This window comes from Schistocerca piceifrons, chromosome 6 (assembly GCF_021461385.2).
Source record: "Schistocerca piceifrons isolate TAMUIC-IGC-003096 chromosome 6, iqSchPice1.1, whole genome shotgun sequence".
In the NCBI taxonomy this organism is placed as follows: Eukaryota; Metazoa; Arthropoda; class Insecta; order Orthoptera; family Acrididae; genus Schistocerca; species Schistocerca piceifrons.
In genome coordinates this window covers 88,731,126-88,750,785 of record NC_060143.1, presented here as the reverse complement: position 1 = coordinate 88,750,785, position 19,660 = coordinate 88,731,126, and the positions used below count along the sequence as shown (strand labels likewise).

Here is a 19,660-nt window from a genome sequence, read left to right as displayed (position 1 = left end):
TCCATTATATTTTTATATAATTATGTACTCAAATTTCTGTATATGCTATAAGATTATCAGATTGTATTTGTAAAAAACTGACTCGTTCCACGTCCTTGTGTATCCAACACAGTTGGACCTATGGAACACGAAATAAATCAAATCAAAGTAACCAATGACAGATGGAGCAAGGAGGACATTAAAAGCAGATTAGCACTGGCAAAAAAGGCATTCCTAGCCAAGAGAAGACTACTAGTATCTAACATAGATCTTAATTTGAGGAAGAAATTTCTGAGAATGTACATGTGGAGCATACGATTGTGTGGTAGTAAAACATGGACTGTGGGAAAACCAGAACAGAAGAGAATCAAAGCATTTGAGATGTGGTGCTACAGACAAATGTTCAAATTTAGGTGGAATGATAAGGTAAGGAATAAGGAGGTTTTGTGCAGAATTGGAGAGAAAAGGAATATGTGGAAAACACTGACAAGGAGAAGGGACAGGATGTTAGGACATCTGTTAAGACATTAGGGAACGACTTCCATGGTACTAGAGGGAGCTATACAGGACAAAAACAGAGGAAGACAGAGATTGGAATATCTCTAACAAATAATTGAGGATGTAGGTTGCAAGTGCTACTCTGAGATGATGAGGTTGGCACAGTAGAGGAATTTGTGGCGGGTCACATCAAACCAGTCAGGAGACTGATGATTCAAACAAAAAAAAGGAAAAATAAAAACAAACAAACTTGAGGACAATATTATAGAAAGAGATGAGAAAGTTGCTGAAGATGAGGTGGGATATATGATACTATGAGAAGAATTAGGCAGCGCACTGAAAGACCAAAGTGGAAAGAAGGTCCCCTGGAGTAGATGATATGCCTCCTAAATTCCACCTAGTGTGCAAGATATATGAGACAGGTAAAAACTCTCTGACTTAAATAAGAATGTAATAATTCTAATTCCAAAGTAATCAGGTGCTGACAGGTGTGAATATCACTGAACCATCAGCTTAAAAAGTCATGACTGCAAAACACTAACACAAATTATTTAGAGAAGAAGGGAATGACTGGCAGATACCAACCTCAGAAAGATCAATTTGGGTTCTGGAGAAATGTGTGGATACACGAGGTAATACTGATTCCAAGTCTTACCTTATCTGCTTTTATAGCATCTGAAGACTTAGAGAGAGCTTTTGAAAATTGGACAGGAGCATATTCTTTGAAATTTTGAAGGGATAAAATACAGAGTTAAAGGCTATTTACAACTTGTACAGAAACCAGACTGCAGTTATAAACAGTCAAAGAACATGAAAGGGAAACAGTGGTTCAAAAGGGAATGAGACAGGGTTGTAGACTCCAGTGTTATTCAATCGGTACACTGAGCAAGCAATAAAGGAAAGCAAAGAGAATTAAGACCTTTGATGTTTGCCAATGACATAGTAATCCTGCCAGACATAATAAAGGACTTGGAAGAGCAACTGAACGGAATGGGTAAAAATGCACTTCTGGTGTCCATGGCTGTTGAGCTGCACGCCAATGTTGTTAACAACTTACTTGTTGAGTGAGGGGAGCTCAAAAAGAAAAAGCATGATTCGGTTGTCAGTAGCCAATCAGAAAGGTCTGTCATAACTTCCTACAATTCATAAATAAAATTAGCTGGTATTTTGTTCCACTAGATTAGAATTTAACCACATCATCGAAATTTTCAACAAAATCAGAAACGTAAGGAGGTTACTGTAATGATGAATGTCGCACATCAGTCTAATGCAGCAATTATATTTTTGTTTTGAGACTCATTGGCTTTGCCAACTCACAAGCAGTTTATTGCTCTCTAACTAACTAGGCCTTGGGCTATGTTACTGGTCAGTCCATCAGCGCATCCTGTTTTTCTGATCAGCAAATAAATCAGTAACCAACCATAAAATTCGTGATAAGCAGATCAATAAATGTTATACTGGCATCTTCCATGTCGAAAACAAATGTAACAAATTCATATCTTCCTCCAAAGGAAATTATAAGATTCAGGCACTCTCAGCATACACTGTCAGTCAATTGGCTATGACCAGTCTCACTGAAATGACAACATCTGCACGCGATGCAAGAGCCAACAACAACATAAGTGCATTTTAGTCTGGACAGTGTCTTGAAAAGAGATTATAAGCTGAACACTAAAAATGAATTACTCAAGAACATTATTCCATACAATATTATTGAAAGAAAATATGCAAAATGTGTCAACTTACTGATTTCTCTCTCCTCAAGATTTGCAAGGACTCTAAATGAAAATGAGGGAGAACTAAGTTTATTAAAATGTTCCAAAATGTGCTTTTTTCAGCTTAAATTCTCATCAATGTAGACTCCCAAAAATTTTGAAGTATCTACCCTATTTATTATTCCCTCACCACGTGTTACACTTATCACTGGTATAAAGCCCCTAGATGTGCAGAACAGGATATGTTGTGTCTTTTTAAAACTGATGGTGAGACCATTCATTCAAAGAAAATCAGTCAATGATACTTTTAAGAACTTTGTTTACGATTTCTGCTGTTTCTGTATGTACAATGCTTGGACTGATTACAATATTACTGTCATTTACAAAAAAGAACTAATTCTTCTTCTTGTACATTAGAAGATCACTTACATATATGAGGAAAAACCGTGGACCTAACATTGAGCCTTGGCGATTTCTCTGCAGTCAGAATAATGTCCCCAGACTATATTGGCTGAATTACTAAGTACAGCTTCCTGCATTCTTTTTGTTAGATGTGATATTATCAGCTGACTGGCTATACCATCAATCCCATAAAACTTCAACTTATCTAGAAGAATACTGTGATTCACACAGTCAAATGCCTTACATAAGTCGCAGAAAATATCAGCTGTCATTATTTTATTATCTAGTGCTTGTAGAATCAGGCGACTGAACATTTAAATGCCATTATCTGTACAGCAACCCTTCTGAAACCTCAAATGTGATTTGCTGATGATATTATTGTTGCTAAGGTGATATACTACTCTAGAATACACCGTCTTCTCAAAAATTTTGGAAAATAATGTGTGTAGTATATCAGTTTTACTGTATTTGGGTGGCAAAGTAAGTAACTGTAGGTGAGGTAGAGAGGATACAAATGTACACTGTCTACAGCAGTGAAAGCATTTCTGAAATGGAGAATATTGTTAATGGCTAATTTAAATTTACATATTAAGAAGCTTTTCCGAAGGTATCTGTGTGGGAAAAGAGAAAAAAAAACCAGCTGTGGTGCTGTAGAAGGATTCTGAAGATTAGATGGGAAAGTTGAATAATTAATGAGGAGACATTGAACCTTTTTTTTTGGGTGGGGGTGGGGGGGTTAAAGGCACAATTAGACTTAAAAAGGGATCAACTGACATGACACTTCCTGAGGCATCAAGGAATAATTAATTTGTTAACAGAGGAAAGTGAAGGGGGGTAAAAACTGTAAACGGATGGCTAGGTATAAATGTGGTGACAGAAGAGATGTAGCTTGCACAGTATGGACGTGTGGAGAGCTGCATCAAACCAATCTATCGACTGAAGACCTTGACCACGACCACCACCACACTTAACAACAGGAAGGTCCACATGCATAAGGTATACGCTCAAAGATGTAATCAATACCACAGATAAAGAAGAAATCAGCTTGTTACAAGATGTAGACCTACGTAGGGTTCAGATTGAAATTTTCTACTCTGGTATTCTATCATAGGTTGCTAGTAGACACTGGGCGGGAAATTTAAAACCTCGATATATTGAAAATCAAGTAAAAATAATACCTATCACTTCCTTGTCACTTAGTTTATCAGAATATTGTGCCTCAGGAACGTGAATTCCAATTAATTCTAATGTTTATATTTAACAAGTTCTGACTTTGCCAACAGGCCTATATAGGCAACTGATAGTTCAGTTATAAAAACGCTTTGTTTGAACTATTACAGAAAAAACATCAGGGGAATAATTTAAAATGAGTAGGAGTTGTTTTTCTTCTTTTTTATATACATATACAAAGTACTGTACAAGTAAGTCCCACAATTTTCATGCGAGTAGATAAGGAGTAGCATTATTTACTAGTATACTTAAAGTAACCTGTAGTGACTGCTTCTGTCATGAATAATATGAACCACTCCACATCCCTGTCTCCCCTTTGAAATGAATCTCTCTCTCTCTCTCTCTCTCTCTCATTGCATCAGACCACAGACAACAAATACAGTAAAGTACTTTGTTAACTTGGGTACTGTGTTACAAATATACCATGCATCTGCGGCCCAAAACTGTTTGACTGTAAATAAAAAGTCAAATGAGAGTAAACATTATTAGGCAACCTATTAAATTCTTACCTCATCGTGGGGAAAATCGTAATGCTTGAACATAAATTGACCAAAAGGGAGCGGTATGAAGAGAAAGAGCGTTATAAGAAATATGCAACCAACGACGACACCAATTGCTTCTGGTCTGTAAATAAACAAACATTCATTACAATTTTTTGTGTGTTGACTGTTGTTGGCACAGTGGTTTCAAAATATACGCCAATCACTTACATCTTCTCCTTTTTTCTTTTACTCATATCAATGCCATAAAGGTTTGCTTTAATAAAAGTCTCCTTAATTTTAGGAATTATCCTAAGACAGCAAAAATACGAGGCAACAGACATCATAGCGTTTAAAGCAAGTGGATACATTTTGCCGGTATAAGTCTCAACGGAATGCGTCAACAAAATTTTACGTAGAGGATACTTCTATCGAAATGTAGTCAGTGCAGCTGTTAAGGGTGATAACGGAAAGATAGATGACATGTTCGTGCATTCGTGTACAAAACGTTGCGTGTATAAAATTGTGTTTATATCATCAAATCAGGTTATACGTCACGCCCACGAGGTCTGGCGTGTAGCCAACATTCCACGCTCATTATTTACGTGCAAGAAAATTCTTGCATGTAATGGCTGGTACGCTATTATTATATTTAACATGAATAGGTTTATTACGTATAAAAAATACGCAATTTCATTAACTCTGGTTTAATTTTTGCAACACAGCTCTTTCATTTTTCAGATCACTGAGCAAAGAGTGTATTGCTATTTGGTATCTTTAACAAATACAGGCGTCTAAAGCTAGCGAAATGAGGGATGCTCAACTACCAGACCTACCGATAGATGGCTCTAGCGCGTGCCGGCAAAAGATTATATCATTGAGTGTTCACTAGAAATCACTGGTGTCCGCCATATCTGAATTTGGCAAAGAACGAAGTGTCAAAACACGGATGAAAATGTTTTTCGTTCTGCGCCCTCATAAGTCTTTTATATTGGATGTTCTAGACATCTACACATCAACATAATGAAGTGTTTCTGATCTAGCGAGAAAAAACAGTTACAGTTCTGCTATGAAATTCCTAAATTCGAGTGTGTTTTGGAAGTTTTGAGAAGCTGACCTATAAATCGTTTACTAATAATTTTATGAGTACTTATTTGCCCATATTCAAACACTATTTAAGATTCAATGGAGGTCAACAAATTACCTTACTCCCCAAAGCTTTTAACTACAGGTATAATTCGGAAAATCAAGTTTGGAAAACAGTGAAGACGTCTCTTTTTTTTTTTTTAAAAAAAAAAAAAAAAAGTGACATAGTTTGCTTAGGGGTATCTTTACTGACAACAGAAATTACAATTGAACTATTAAAGTATTACTTACGTATAAACGGAAAAATTGTTATTTTTCTTTATCTGAAGTGATGCATTACCGATCTGCATATATGCTGACACTAATTGCAACATGCACTTACGAATGTGGCCCTCTCTTTGATCAGAAATGTAAATGCCATGATTTTATTAACGCCTGTACGTGGCATGGTGTATTTTAACTGAGCAATAAGGTAGAAGCACCAGTGTTTGACAGTGCTTCAGTCTTTGATACAAGACAAGAAATACATTTACATGAGACAAACATAAAGGCCAACGTTAAGGCTCCTCTTAAATGCATGACTTGCATCATTTAGAAGTTACGTCTAGTAATAATATGATACTGAACTGATCCATGATGATGTAGAAAGTGAAGGAACTTGTTGAAAATAACATCGATCACAGCTTTTAGTTTTAAGGTTGGGGTGTCTTAAAACTGTAATTTTCCAGTCTGACACCCAAACAATGACTGGTACCATGGTTTTATTTTAAAATTGAATTCAAAACATGTCAGTGGGCAAAATTAATTACACTGTGAATTACAACATGGAATTTTATTTCTGTGAATCTTGGTTCCAGTTTATGACATGGTGTCAATCACTGGAATGACTGGTTGTCAGTATAGGGCCCAAGCAAAAAACAAACCTGAAAGCGAAAGCTGCAGAAGCTGGCCAGACAGGCACCCCAATGGCTGCTACAATCTGTGCGAGACAAGGGTGACATTATATTGCAAATTTAGTGTAAAAAATTCCATATTGCCTGAATCTGTCCTATACTGACGGCACATTCTAGTCCAGTCGATTTTCTTCTCTGCAAAAGTACACTAGTCAATACCAGTGGCACAAAGGTAGTGCCAAATTACAAACTATCCGGTAACAACAGAAGTATTGCTGGACAATGTACAGTAAATAATATGTAATAACCTGAAAAATTCAGAATTGGTTTGAAGAAATAGAACAGTATTTGGAAAGAGAGTAACATTTTGAAAATAACAAATGACACAAGTAGAGTTTTCAGTTCTTATAAAAGCTCACTTAATTTTTTTTTTCCCCCTGTCTCTTCTCCATTCTCAAGGGGAAAATGTGATAACATAAAAGTGCAAGAAAGTTGTGTACAATGTTGGAAATGAAAAAGAAAATCTCACTATGCTTTAACAGCATATGCTGCTGTAAAGCTTGCTCCTCCTAAGAACATGATTTCCTCCCATCTCTCTCTCCCTCCCTCCCTTCTCCATATGAAGAGTATTCCTGTAATAATAGCTAATAGCATACCAAGAACATGAGGGTGTCACAGTGGAGATATGTTTTCTGGTACAGACGTCTGATACAACTATTCCACAGCAAAACTTTCTTTCAATAGGTGTGGTACGAGTGCACTCCCATAGGATAACAGAATATTATGTCCTCCAGGAATCACATTGGGTACACCACATTGAGCATAAACTGTACAGCAACTACAACATTTTGTGAGCAAGTAATACCAGTCAGTATCTTTAATTTTAACATAACTCTTGACTCCCATAATTACCTTCTTATATGAGTGCTTGTACTACAGGTTATTGGTAAAGCAAATACTAACTGAATAGGTCTTTGTACTTTCAATACTTAGCAGAAATTCTGAAAAAGTAAATTGTTTTATTACTGTATCAACTCCATGGTGACTTAAGAGGTACTGACTGGTTTATTTGAACATTTAATAGAAGCCTTTTTACCTGCTATTGATAAAGAGCCATTCCAAGTTCTGTACTGAACAATCTCTCGCTTTTTTCATGAGGTTTGTTATTCTGTATACTAATATTTCTTCTTCTAAATGGTAAATAATGCATTCAGACATGGTTGGTATTAAAGGTAATTCATGAAATAAATTATATTTGAACCAGAAAATTAAAGGTTCCACATGGCACATGAAAAGTACCTTGCTACACACATGTATGTTCAGATTCCAAAATGTCTGTGAATGAGTTACAAACTTTTTTAAATAGAAATATGAAGAGCACAATACCTTGGGTCTGCAATAACTCAAATGTAAAATACTTTAGCTCCCTATGGGAAACTTTGTTCTTTACGTGACTCGTGCAACTGCTTTCACTGTTAATGGAAAACTAAATGGTTTATGTTAAAGTTAACTAGCAAAAAGTGTAACCATTGTTACATAATTTCTGTGAAGTAAGACTCCTTAATGTTAATTCCTTCCTTTGTCATCATAACTTGATAATTTCAGGTCCGTATGGGACATATGAACTAACAAAATGAAATGCTTTTATTACTATGACCAAACAAAATCTTTTTAACATGTAGTACACACTTCAGATCAGCAAAAAGTGTAACTGTATAATTAAGGTAAATGTTGATGAAAATTAGGCATGTAACATGAAGACTGAAATTTCCTAGATTTCCAAGTGTAACTGTAATCATTGTATTCCGTACTTTGTGGTGCTACAAAGATAATTCTATATGATTATTTGCATTCCCCCCCCCCTACACAGGAACATATAATAGGAAGACCTCCTAGCAAAATAAAGACAAAATTCAGAAAATTAGGTTTTGCCTTACTCAGGCCCCATTATTCTAGAATGGTTCTAAAGTAATAAGAATGCTTACGATCAATTGTGTTCATTCTAGGAAGTATTACAACAAGAATTAACAGAGTAATGATTTTATTGCTCTTATGTTGCAGATTATCCACCAAACATTACTGTTTGAAACATAGGGCTACTGCGTACTCCATTAGATCACACCCATCCTGGGATTAAACTGTTTTCTTAAAGTGAAAAATTCAAGTTAACATAGTTATTGAGGGAAATATTTTCTCACACTGAAAGCCATCTGTCAAATAAGTCTCAGAACATTTTTTTCATTAATTTCACACAAATCACCTGTTTTTAATGCAAGTGCATATTTTGTAACACCAAACATCTTAAAATAAGCTTATATAATAAACAATTATAATTTTGTTACAATATCTACACAGGATGTAAAGAGTTAATTTTACTTCAATGTGATTCATCCTTTGAAGTTCATCATTACACAACAACAAACCTATGGACAAAATAGTTTTAAAAAATCTGTCAAAATGTCACATCCATCTGCATGGAATGTCCCATTACATAATCTTTTCCAATTTGAGCACTATACATGATTAAACAATATGAGTTTATTTAACTTCTGCCTTATACTTGATTTGTTGTTTAAAATTTTCTCAGCAAACTTTTTTTCCATATGTTTTTAAGCATATGCAGGAGTACAGGGATGCAATCTTACAAACAAGTTGAGTCTGATGTAAGTCCTCAATCCCAATTTCATAATAGTAATCATGACCAAGAGCAGGAAATGGGTAAACTACAAATTTATTTTTAACACAATGAAAAATCTTGGCCTGTATATATTTCTGTCGCCTATCCCCAGCAATCACAAACATCTGAAACAGTTTCTCTGAGTATTCTATAACAGAGTACACACAGTCACTTGTTTTAACCAGTTTTCCCCGGTTAACAAAATTTACAAATGCATTTTTATTGGCCATACTGGGAAAAGCTTGGAGAGCATCACATTCTAATGCAGATTTAACTACTGGTGGCTTCAGTATGTGAAGACAGTCTTTGCATGTACTCTGCCTTGAAAGGTGCAATGACACATACCCTGCAATATAATAGAGTATATTTTGCTTGTAAAATGAGAACTTAATCTTATCAAGAAGTGCACACCACTTTTCTACTTCATTTTCTGCAGCACTTTCATCGCTTTCTGCTACATGCTTTCTTGCATGAAAATCACAAACAGTTGGCAAACAACACACATTAAAATTTGAGCAATTCCCATTCATTGCAGTGACACTGTTACCAAAGAGCAACTTTCTCCTGGCACATTTGAACTGGTACGCATTTGGATTGTTGTTCCAACCACCTCTGGACCGAATGCAGGGGGGGGGGGGGGACTCTATGTCGACAGATTCTAGATGTACCCTTGTCCGGTTCTCAGCTACGCTACAGACCAATTTATTTATGAAAATACAAAGTACAATCTCCAACAAATTTTACATATTCACATGTTCCTTTACCTTTAATCCAAATAAATACAGTCTCATTAACAGATATCTTACGTCTATTGCGGGTATACAAGGAAAAGGGTGAGGGTGACATATATGATGATTTGCCAAAGTCTTTATTTGCATTTTCACAAACGTGGTATGTGCGGTAGGGTATGACGTCACGGTCGACAAAGCTTTCAAGTCCAGATACATTGGGTACGCCTGTCCCACCTCGTACAACAGCAACAGTTAGCCATCCATTACCATGAGAAAATGTATCATTCAGATCAATACTGAAGTTCAGCCTACATCCACAGAAGACAGCGGGTCTTGTGACAGTTTATATGTTAGCAAATACTTCAGAGGAAATTCAACACAAAACAAACTTGCCAGAGCTATGTGCCTGACTGATTGCACATTGAAAATTATCCAAAAAGCAAAAGTATTTCTTGCATGGAGCAGCAACGGAACACCTATGATTTTTCAGCTTTTGATATAATTTTCAGTGTGTCTGAAAATACCAAGCCAATAAGAATTGTTGTCAAGTCTCAGGGGGCTCTTGTACCCTTTACCTAATGGATTTCTGGAGTTCAGAATATCAAAAATTCTACTGTTGCTTTCACTTCCTTTAAAATTTAGATCACCAACCCTCATCAAAAACTCCATACTATCTGCCACACTAGAACTCAAAGTCTGTGCAGCTAATGAAACATTCATTTTTCTATTTACATAACTTAGGCTATATATTGTCCTGATAGTTTGTTGGCAAATGTCATACCTTCTTGTTGTACCTTGTTCAATTGCTCAATGAAATGCCATCCAATAATGCCAGTTGGAGACTCAATAACAGATACTTCTGCTAGAGCGTTTCTGGCTAACTTAATCATATGACACATGTCCAAGATACAATGAACATTGTATTTTTCCACAAGGAAAGTGGCTTTAAAAATCACCCTTGGAAAAATTTAAAGTACAGCCAAGTGAACATAAAGTGCTTATATTTACCTTGCAGCCATCACATGTAACACACCAAACCCTAATGCCAGAACTGTGCAGCCTCTCTAAAGCAGATTTTATCAGTGTGGCCTGATTATTTGCCTGTACAACGCTGATAAATAAATATGCAATTGGGCATTTAAATTTGCCTTTAATAGAAACAAGCATGAAAACCAGAGCCTCAGATACCTCTATTACTTCTTTTGACTGAGGCACTTCCACACCAAAGTCCATAAAACCTGTGTATCACTTACTTCCTTGGTCCCAAACTACTTGCTTCCTAATTGCCATACTGTCTACTATTAGACATGAATCGCTGAACTGGTCCCTTACAATTGGTTCAAATCAACGAACTTAAAAACATCTTTTAAGAGGCCATGTTCACAGTCTACACTTGCCACCCATTTGGAAATCAATGATTTATGGGGCAGAGGCATTAATTTTTGCAGGTATGCATATGCTGCTGGTGAATAAAAGTACACAGTCATCGCAAACATTTTCACATTTGTTGTGTATCTATTACCCTTTGATGAGAGAGAGTTGTTCACTGAATTGCACACTAATTACACTTGTGTTCCTTTCTGATGATTGAGGAAGTTATGTAACTTTTCAGGAAGATGCCCCTCCTCCTTCAATGAACTTATGATGTCATCCATGGAAAACACTTTCTTCTCTCTTCTTCGAAGTTTTTCACGGACGCACTTCAGTTTACGTTTTAATTCGTGCACAATGTCTGAGAAAAAATTGCAAATTTCGGTCGCCTTGCCTCCCATTCCTACTTTCGACTGCATACCACAATCAATTACTGAAGAAGCAACTGCACTCTGAAATAAAGAAATAATGGGACTAGTGTAGCAGGGGATACAACCCGTCGGCTTTGGACATTGACGTCACAAGTCGCCAATCGAGAAGCGATTCTTCTTAGTGTTGTAGCTCCCTTTAGTGGCTGATAAGTGTTTTTTGGCTTTTTAAAAAAAAATCTCACGAGATAGAATAAACAGATCCACTTTATTAAGCAATCAGTAAAAAAACGAAACTGAAACATAACGGCAAAAGCGAAAATGGTAAACTGCTATCTGGCGACTTGTGACGTCATTGTCCAAAGCCGACGGGTTGTATCCCCTGCTACACTAGACCCGAAATAATTTCGTTATATATGATTGAAATAACTCAAGGCATGATGAAAAAATATTATAAGAAAACTTTGGGGGTGTGAAAACATCCTTATACTAACGTTTTCGACACAATTCGCAGCTTCTGCATTAGATAAATGGGTCATGCTTTCCACGCAATAATTCTCATTGACAACATTGTCCACGCAATCAGTAGCTTCTACAGTGGGCAAATCGAGCACGGATTCCATGACAGGACGCTAAAAACAAAAATATGGACCTGTATTACAACATTGCTTAGACCTATGTAGCCCATTTGCGTCCGTACAAAATAAGTTCACAAAAGTAAAAAGCACACACATAGCAAGGAAATTAATTAGCTACCTCAAATGGAGAAGCATCGTTGTCACTCACAATCCTAATAACATGTCGTCGTGGCTGTTTATTTGGTGGCATCAAATGTGTCGGAAAGTCAAAAACTTATGGCACTGCTTCGGGTTTGAGACGTTTCTTCCACGTTCCGGGGCTCACTACGTAATCCTCTTGTCGGAAATGGTTTCCGCAAAGAAAACTGTAAGACGTAGAATTAAAACATTTCCGCTTCACGGAAGTAATCCACTTCTTCAGCAGCTCTGGGTGCTTTAGAGGAAACCTGTTCAAAAACATCTAATTAGCAAACGCACTAAGTCTGTATTGTATCAGTAGTCCTATTACCTGTGAAATGGTAAGTCACCTTCCTTACTCCATCGCTTCGTACAATTGAAAGCGGAACAAGAAATTACCATTTCCATAATCCTTAATTCCTTACACACCGTACAGACCGAGAGAAACTTCTTGCCAAATTCGAATATGGCGGGCAATACAGACGACAGTAATCAGCTGGTAGAGCCATCTATCGGTAGGTCCGGTAGTTGAGCATCCCTCATTTCGCTAGCTTTAGACGCCTGCTTAACAAATGCACAGCGAGAAGCGCAGGAGCGCAGTTCGCAATAGTATTGAAATGTTGTGATTTTATTGAAGTTTTGGTGATTCCACGTATATGTCAAATGGAAATGGAGCTAACCACGTGTTCTGATGTCCTACGATATAATTTATAATAATCATTTTCGTATTTTCAACCACGTATTGTTTATGGTAGCTGAAAACAATGACGAGAGGGTCTACAGTACAATAAATGATACGTGTTGCATTCTCGTAAAAAAGGGAACTTTATGCGCTTTCATTAATTAATTAATCAATCAATCAAAAAGCACTGCTGCAAGATATCAAATTCTGTGTACCAAAATAGCCCTTCCACAGAGGCTTTGTATTGTAGATTTTTGTGCGCATTGCATGTAAACAAGCAAAATAAAGTGTTTATACATTGATGGAGTGGACACTATTCAGCGTCGCAGTTATTGCGGGACTGTTATCATATTCTTGTAAGTGCACGCAGACTTATTGTAGAACGTTGAGACATGAGTTGTATAATGATACACGCAAGGTACCCAGTTTAACTTGAAATGCAGTATACGAGCTGTCTACAGCACATTGCACCCTTTTCGTTTAACGGTTTCATTCCTGACTATGGGCCTTGTGTTGCGTCTAAAAATAATTGTGTGTATGTATATTGACAACACCAGTTTCACAGAGAAGTAGAATTTTCAGTTTCCTTTTTAATTATGATGCTGTTACATTGGTCCATTCCTAGTGATAGGTTATGTTATTTTCAAGTAATAACATCACATCCACCTCATAGATCAGAAGTAAATTATTTCACAACAGCTCCGGAAAACTTGATTTGGGTGTACTACATCATCCAGAGTTTTGTATTTATACATCTATCCTCTGCCTATTGCTTGTTCTGGTTGTATCACCTTATATTTATTCTTTGTTCTGTAGTGGCTGTGTGTGTCAGTTGAACTGATGCTTAACTGGCTGGAAAGTCACCATTTGTAAACTTTTGTTTTCCTCTAAAGTAGTACAAGTAATGAAGATGTGCGAAGTTTTTGACCAGCTTGAATAATTCTGCATAGCAAATCTGCAAATGAAAGTTGAAGTTGATAGTGTGACAGCCATTCATAACTTCTGTCATTTCCATAACTTCACTCATGCATTCTAAAATGATTGAGTTCTTTATCTCGCCATAATGTCTACGTGTACAAATACACCCCCAAACCACTGTACAGCGCATCGTGGCAGACACCTCATACTAATATTTATAAATTCCTATCTTATTCCATTCATATATTGAGTGAGATGTAATTGACTGATTGTCTATCTGTCTCTGTACAACTGTAATCTCTCCTCTAGTTCTCATGATCCTTCTGTTACATTTTTGTACTTCCTGTAGGGTCATTCCATGTCAAGCCATCTCAACTGCTATCTCAGATTTGGGTGAAATGTGGCTTATTTGTTCTACCTACAGCAGTAAGTGACTATACTTAATGTCAGCATTTTATCTCACTCCATTTTCATGTTAATTATAGCTTTTCAGAGAGAGGGATCTATGAAATTTATTACACAGTGATGGTGCAAAATGACACTTTCAAATGCTTTGAAAGTAAATTAAATTGTTTTGAAACTTCATGACAGATAAAACTGTGTGCCATATTGGACTCTTAAAGATTAGACCTTTGATGTTTGTGGGAAAGTGCTCTAGTGACTTAACTAGCCAAGCAAACCTCTCAACTCGTTCTCACCACTACTTCTGCGAGTACCTCTTCTACTTGCAGCTCAGTTGGTAGAGCACATGCTTGTGAAAGGCAAATCACAGTCTGTCAAACCAGAGCACACACTGCTGCAGAGTAAAAATTCATTCTGGATGCATTTTTTCATTTGTCACCCAATCTGTATGAAATTTGTTGGTTGCATAATCTAAAACATATGGATTTTAAACAAAATTATCTAATGTCTTTAACTGAACTCGTCAAGATGGCGAACTTGGCCTACTTCATTTTGTGTGTGGGAAGAAGATGAAGAAGAAGAATGCTCATCACTACATTGAATTTCACACGGAAATACGGAAGCGTCTGATCCCACCCGTCTGCTTTGACCCATGACGTCACAAATATGGCGGAAACAAAAACAAACACACACACTTTCCACAAGAAGCCTAATGACACTAACGGGACAAGCACGGGAAATTGGGTGTTTTGGGTGGGGGGCAATCTAAATATAAACAAATTTAGACGCCTTGCGTAGCTACAACGTGTAAGTGAAGACAGCCATGCATGAATACCCACCCACCTCCCCAGGGGTCGTAACCCCTGTAACCCATAGAAGATAAAGATGCTTCAGTAGCTGATTAGTGTTTTTTGTCTTTAAAAAAAAAAAAACTTACGGGATAGAACGAACAGATCAGAAAGATAAATATAATAAACTGAAACAGAAATTCGAGGAAACAGATAATTAAAATAAGTAATAAGTGTTTTTAAATTAAAAAAAAAAAATTCACGAGATAGAACGAATAGATCAGAAAAGTAAATAAAATAAAACAGAACTGGAGACAGCCACACTCAAACCAAACTCCGCGCCGTCATGACATCACACACGACAACACCCTTACGTCACGGGTCAAAGCCGACGCGTTGGATCGGACGCTTCTGTCGACCCTTTCACACAAAGTGCAGGAGATAATCCTCAAAATACTTTTTCAAAATCATAGGGTGTGTAGTGCAGAAATAAAATTAGTAAGGTTTTCATGCCTTTGTGGTGATTTTTCCTGCTGCCTATATTGGAAATTTTATATCAGTTTTCATTCATTTACATAATCCTTTATTGCACAAATATTTGTAGAAATACGAAGTTGTTTAGGCTTTTGTGGCCATTTGTTGATGTACTGCCTATTGGTTTTTGTCTTGGGAGCTTTATACAGTGTTGAATGGTTTTTCTGACACAATTAGCTGCCATTGTTAAGGTTCACCCTCCAGTCTGCAATCAGCAGTGGAATGTGAACTTCTTATAATGACAGCCTCTGCCAGTAGTGCTAGTCAAATGTCAGAAAAATTGCTAAAAGTTTTCAGTGTTGTTATCCTTCTTAAAAAATAATACTTTGTTTTAAAATCAAAGAAGAGATGACAACAGTCATGCTTCGTTCTTTATTATTTCAGCACAAGAAATTTCCTGGAGAGCAGTAAATTCATTAACTTTATTATGAATACTTTGAGTATATACTGATAAAATTTTGACACTTGAAATGTCTTAACTCTCAACACGATCTTACTCATATTTCTACTTATCGACTTGCGAGTGTTCCATCAGAGCATATCAAACACCTGCCTAACTTTAAAAAAAGTGCACTCCACAGGTATTCTGCTATCCGAGTAGCTGTTTGCTGCATGTAGTGCACATTGACCTCTCGGGGGGGGGGATTCTACTAATCCTCACTCAATAAGGCAGATCTAGAAATTTGCAGCCGAGACTGTCAGAGTGAACAAGGCTTCTTGTGAACTGAGGATGGCCTCGGAACCCATGTACCAGGTATTGTTGGTGCCAATGTGAGCCGCAGCTTGCAAATGACTGGACTCTGCATGCTCAGTAGCCGCAGGAAAGGTCACTTCCACATATTAGATGAAACCTTCTGATTGACATACCAAGTGCACACTGGCTTTCCTTCAATCTCCATAACATGCCTAACATTGGAGCTCCCAATAACTAGCAAACCCTTTTTTGTGAAATTACTGGTTTCAGCTGACATCGGTCATCCATAGATCCACTGACAACTACAATGGTGTGGCTGAACCATGGCCTCTTTTTACGATCTAGTGATGACTGAAATCAGTTGAAACCAATAATTCTGTTAGAAATAAATGTGTGTGTGTGTGTGTGTGTGTGTGTGTGTGTGTGTGTGTCGGATAGTTAAATTATTCGAAAAGAGTAGTTATCATCTACTACAACCGTGAACACCAAGCTGACATGTCCTTTACAATGAAAGAAAGTGCTTTTACTGAATAGCTACATATTTTCTGGGAGCTTGGTTTGCAACAGATCTTCATGTACCATCACACTCTTAGACTTAACCTCTGTTGCCCCCCCCCCCCCCCTCCCCTCCCCGGTACTCTCTCATTTTTCTCTGCTTTCTGTTTTCCATTTCCTCATAATACCAGACCGTCTGTTGTGTGTAACTGCACCAACCTGCTCACTGTATTCGAGCAGTGGTTTCCCTCTACAATTTATTACCTGTCACACTTTCCTCCATTACCAAATTTTGATTCCTCTGTGCCTCGGGGTATATCATGTCAACTGATCCTTTCTTTTAATCCAGCAATCTCATGATTTTTTCCCCCCTGTTTGATTTAGTGCTTCCTCATTATTTATTTGATACACCCATCTAATCTGCAACGTCCTTCTGCAGCATCACATTTCATAAACTTCCCTTTTTGTCAATTGTTTATAAACCAAGCTTCATTTTCGCACAAGGCTACACTCCAGACAGATTTCCAAAATGGGGCAGCTAGCAAAGAGCTGAAAGTCGTTAGGTACTAGAAGGTGAAGTTAACCTTTGTACCAGAAGAGACATTTATTTATTTTAGTTTATTTTTTTGAAGCTCCAGATACCTAATTTTATTGTTAACAATGCCTTAAATAATTCTAAGAATTCCAGTGATATCCGTTTCGAGCAAATTGAAAAGATACCTTGCACTATGAATTACAAAAACACATAAGAAGTATAACAGAATACGTGAACCCAGAAAATATCTCTGCTCTAAACCCTTTGAATTAAACAAACACACAAGAATTGAAACAGAAGGAAAAGGGTCATTAACAAATTGCCAGAAACACAGCTAATGTAAATTGAAACATAACAATCTGTCCAGGTCAAACAATGGAAACTCCAGGCTGGAATATCAACAGTGTTGGAAAAGATGGATTGCTACTTACATTAAAAATGACACATTAATTTGCAGATAGGCACAAGTAAAAGACACTTACACATAACCTTTCGGTCACAGCCTTCATCAGAAAATTGAGAAACACACATCATTCATTCACACGGGCAAGTTCACATCACGCACACATGTCCGCGATGGCAGCTCGGACCATAATTCAACTTCCAGTGGAATGGAAGCAACAGTTTGGAGGGGGTGGGGAATGGGAAAGGATAGTAGTGTATGGGTGGGGGGGAGGGGGTGGGGTGGGGGAGAGGAGTGCAGTCTGGGGGAATGTGCAAAGACTAGACTGCTAACAGGCACAGCATCATGAGGTTGTGGGGCAGGGAGATGTGGGAAACGGAGTGAAAAAGGAGAGGAGTGGGGAAAGATGGGTGGATGCAGTATCAGAAGCTGGCAAACAAAGAGGGTGAGAGATGAGAATGGAGAGGAGGTGATAGGATAGAGTGGGTGGAAACTTTTGGGTGGAGGGTGTGGGGCAGTATGTTACTGTAAGCTGAGGCAGGGGTATTTACGGGAGCGGAAAAAGCATTGTGAGGATAACTCCCATCTGTGAAATTCAGAAAAGCCAGTTGTGTAGGTGAGGATCCAGATGGCTCAGGTTCTGAAGCTCCCATTGAAATCAAGCATGTTGTATTCAACTTATGTTGCACCAAGGTTGGTCTACTTTGCTCTCGGCCACAGTTTGGCGGGGGCTGTTCAGCCCGGTGGACAGCAGTTGATAGTCATACCAATATAAAAAGCTGTGCAACAATTGCAGCACAACTGGTAAATGACATGGTTGCCTTCACATGTGGCCCAGCTCCTGATGGTGTAGAATAAACCTGTGACAGGACTAGAATAGAAAGTGCTGGGTGGATGATTTTGGCTGGTTTTGCAGCTGGGTCTTCCTAATACTTAAATTTATATTTGATGTTAGCAAATTTCTTCCTTTCAGAAATACTTTTCTTGTTATTGCCATTCTGCGTTTAATATTATCTCACATTCTGCCATCATCTGTTATTTTGCTGCCCAAATAGCAAAACACATCAACCACTTTAATGTCTCATTTAATTAATCTACATTCGATTACTCTCATTTTACATTGTTGATATTCATCTTATAATCTCTTTTCAAGACACTATCCCTGTTCATCTGTTCTTCCAAGTCATTTGCCATCCCTGCTAGAATTCCAGTGTCATCGGCAAACCTCAAAGTTTTTATTTCTTCTCCCTGAACTTTTTATCTCCTTTCCAAATTTCTACATGGTTACCTTCACAGCTTGTTCGTTGTACAAATTGAGTAACATCGGTGAAAGGCTGCAACCCTGTCTCACTCCATTCTCAACTACTAATTTTTCTTTTGTATCCTTTGACTTTCGATGAAAGAAAGTTATATATATATCCAACCTTCATGGTGCATTTATAGTCCACTGACACTGGTCGTGAGGGACGCTATTCTAATTGTAAATGAATTGATGTGGTGTACAGTCCTTGGATACAGCCAGAAGCTCACTCAGTTACAACATCTGAATGTAATATCCTGAGAGGCACATAATATCTTAAAAGACAGTGTTTGACAAATTTTGGGGAGCAGACTGAGTGTGTCTGCTTCAATATTGTAAAACAGTTGTGTGGTTCTGGTTTTTTATGAGTGCCGGGTATACTAATCAGCAGGCTCTACACATTTATTAATATTTACCCTTGTTGTGAGAAGTTTCAGAAAATATTACCCCTCTAGTTTTGTTCTTGAATCTTCAGCTGTCAATTTATTTCAGTATCTTGTTTTATGCACCTGAAAACTCTACAGAAAACACACAATGCAAATGTCCCCCCCCCCCCCCTCCCCTTCCTTTCATTCTTCTCAATGGAGTGTTTACCCATACAACAGTAGTATAAGAGCCAGGATTTGGATCCCAAACTGCTATTGGATGATATCTCATTCCCCCTGTATATGTTTTAATATGCTAAGCTTTGCGGCAGTGGTAACACCGGTTCCCGTCAGGTCACT

At 37.5% G+C, this 19,660-nt stretch overlaps 2 protein-coding genes and 1 long non-coding RNA gene across 3 annotated transcripts in view; 1 reads left to right on the top strand and 2 right to left on the bottom strand.

Annotated features, from left to right (window-relative positions):
* Positions 1-5,024, bottom strand: part of LOC124802870 (UDP-N-acetylglucosamine--dolichyl-phosphate N-acetylglucosaminephosphotransferase) — a 149,092-nt gene extending 144,068 nt beyond the window's left edge. Inside the window, exons 1-2 of the mRNA XM_047263912.1 lie at positions 4,535-5,024; positions 4,334-4,448 (exon numbers count right to left, since the gene is read on the bottom strand). Of these exons, the coding sequence (XP_047119868.1) occupies positions 4,334-4,448; positions 4,535-4,674 (255 nt within the window). The 5' untranslated portion in view covers positions 4,675-5,024. The remainder of the gene's footprint in view (positions 1-4,333; positions 4,449-4,534) is intronic.
* A 6,071-nt stretch (positions 5,025-11,095) lies between these two features.
* LOC124803074 lies at positions 11,096-12,239 on the bottom strand. Its single transcript, XR_007017194.1, has 3 exons — positions 12,186-12,239; positions 11,924-12,061; positions 11,096-11,513 (listed from the first exon to the last, which is right to left on the bottom strand). It is a non-coding gene; the product is annotated as an uncharacterized LOC124803074 (long non-coding RNA).
* Positions 12,240-12,775: 536 nt separating this feature from the next.
* The window catches only part of LOC124802482 (UDP-GalNAc:beta-1,3-N-acetylgalactosaminyltransferase 2-like), a 126,858-nt gene continuing 119,973 nt past the window's right edge, over positions 12,776-19,660 (top strand). The window contains exon 1 of the mRNA XM_047263291.1: positions 12,776-13,222. Coding sequence (XP_047119247.1) covers positions 13,168-13,222 — 55 coding nt within the window. The 5' untranslated portion in view covers positions 12,776-13,167. The remainder of the gene's footprint in view (positions 13,223-19,660) is intronic.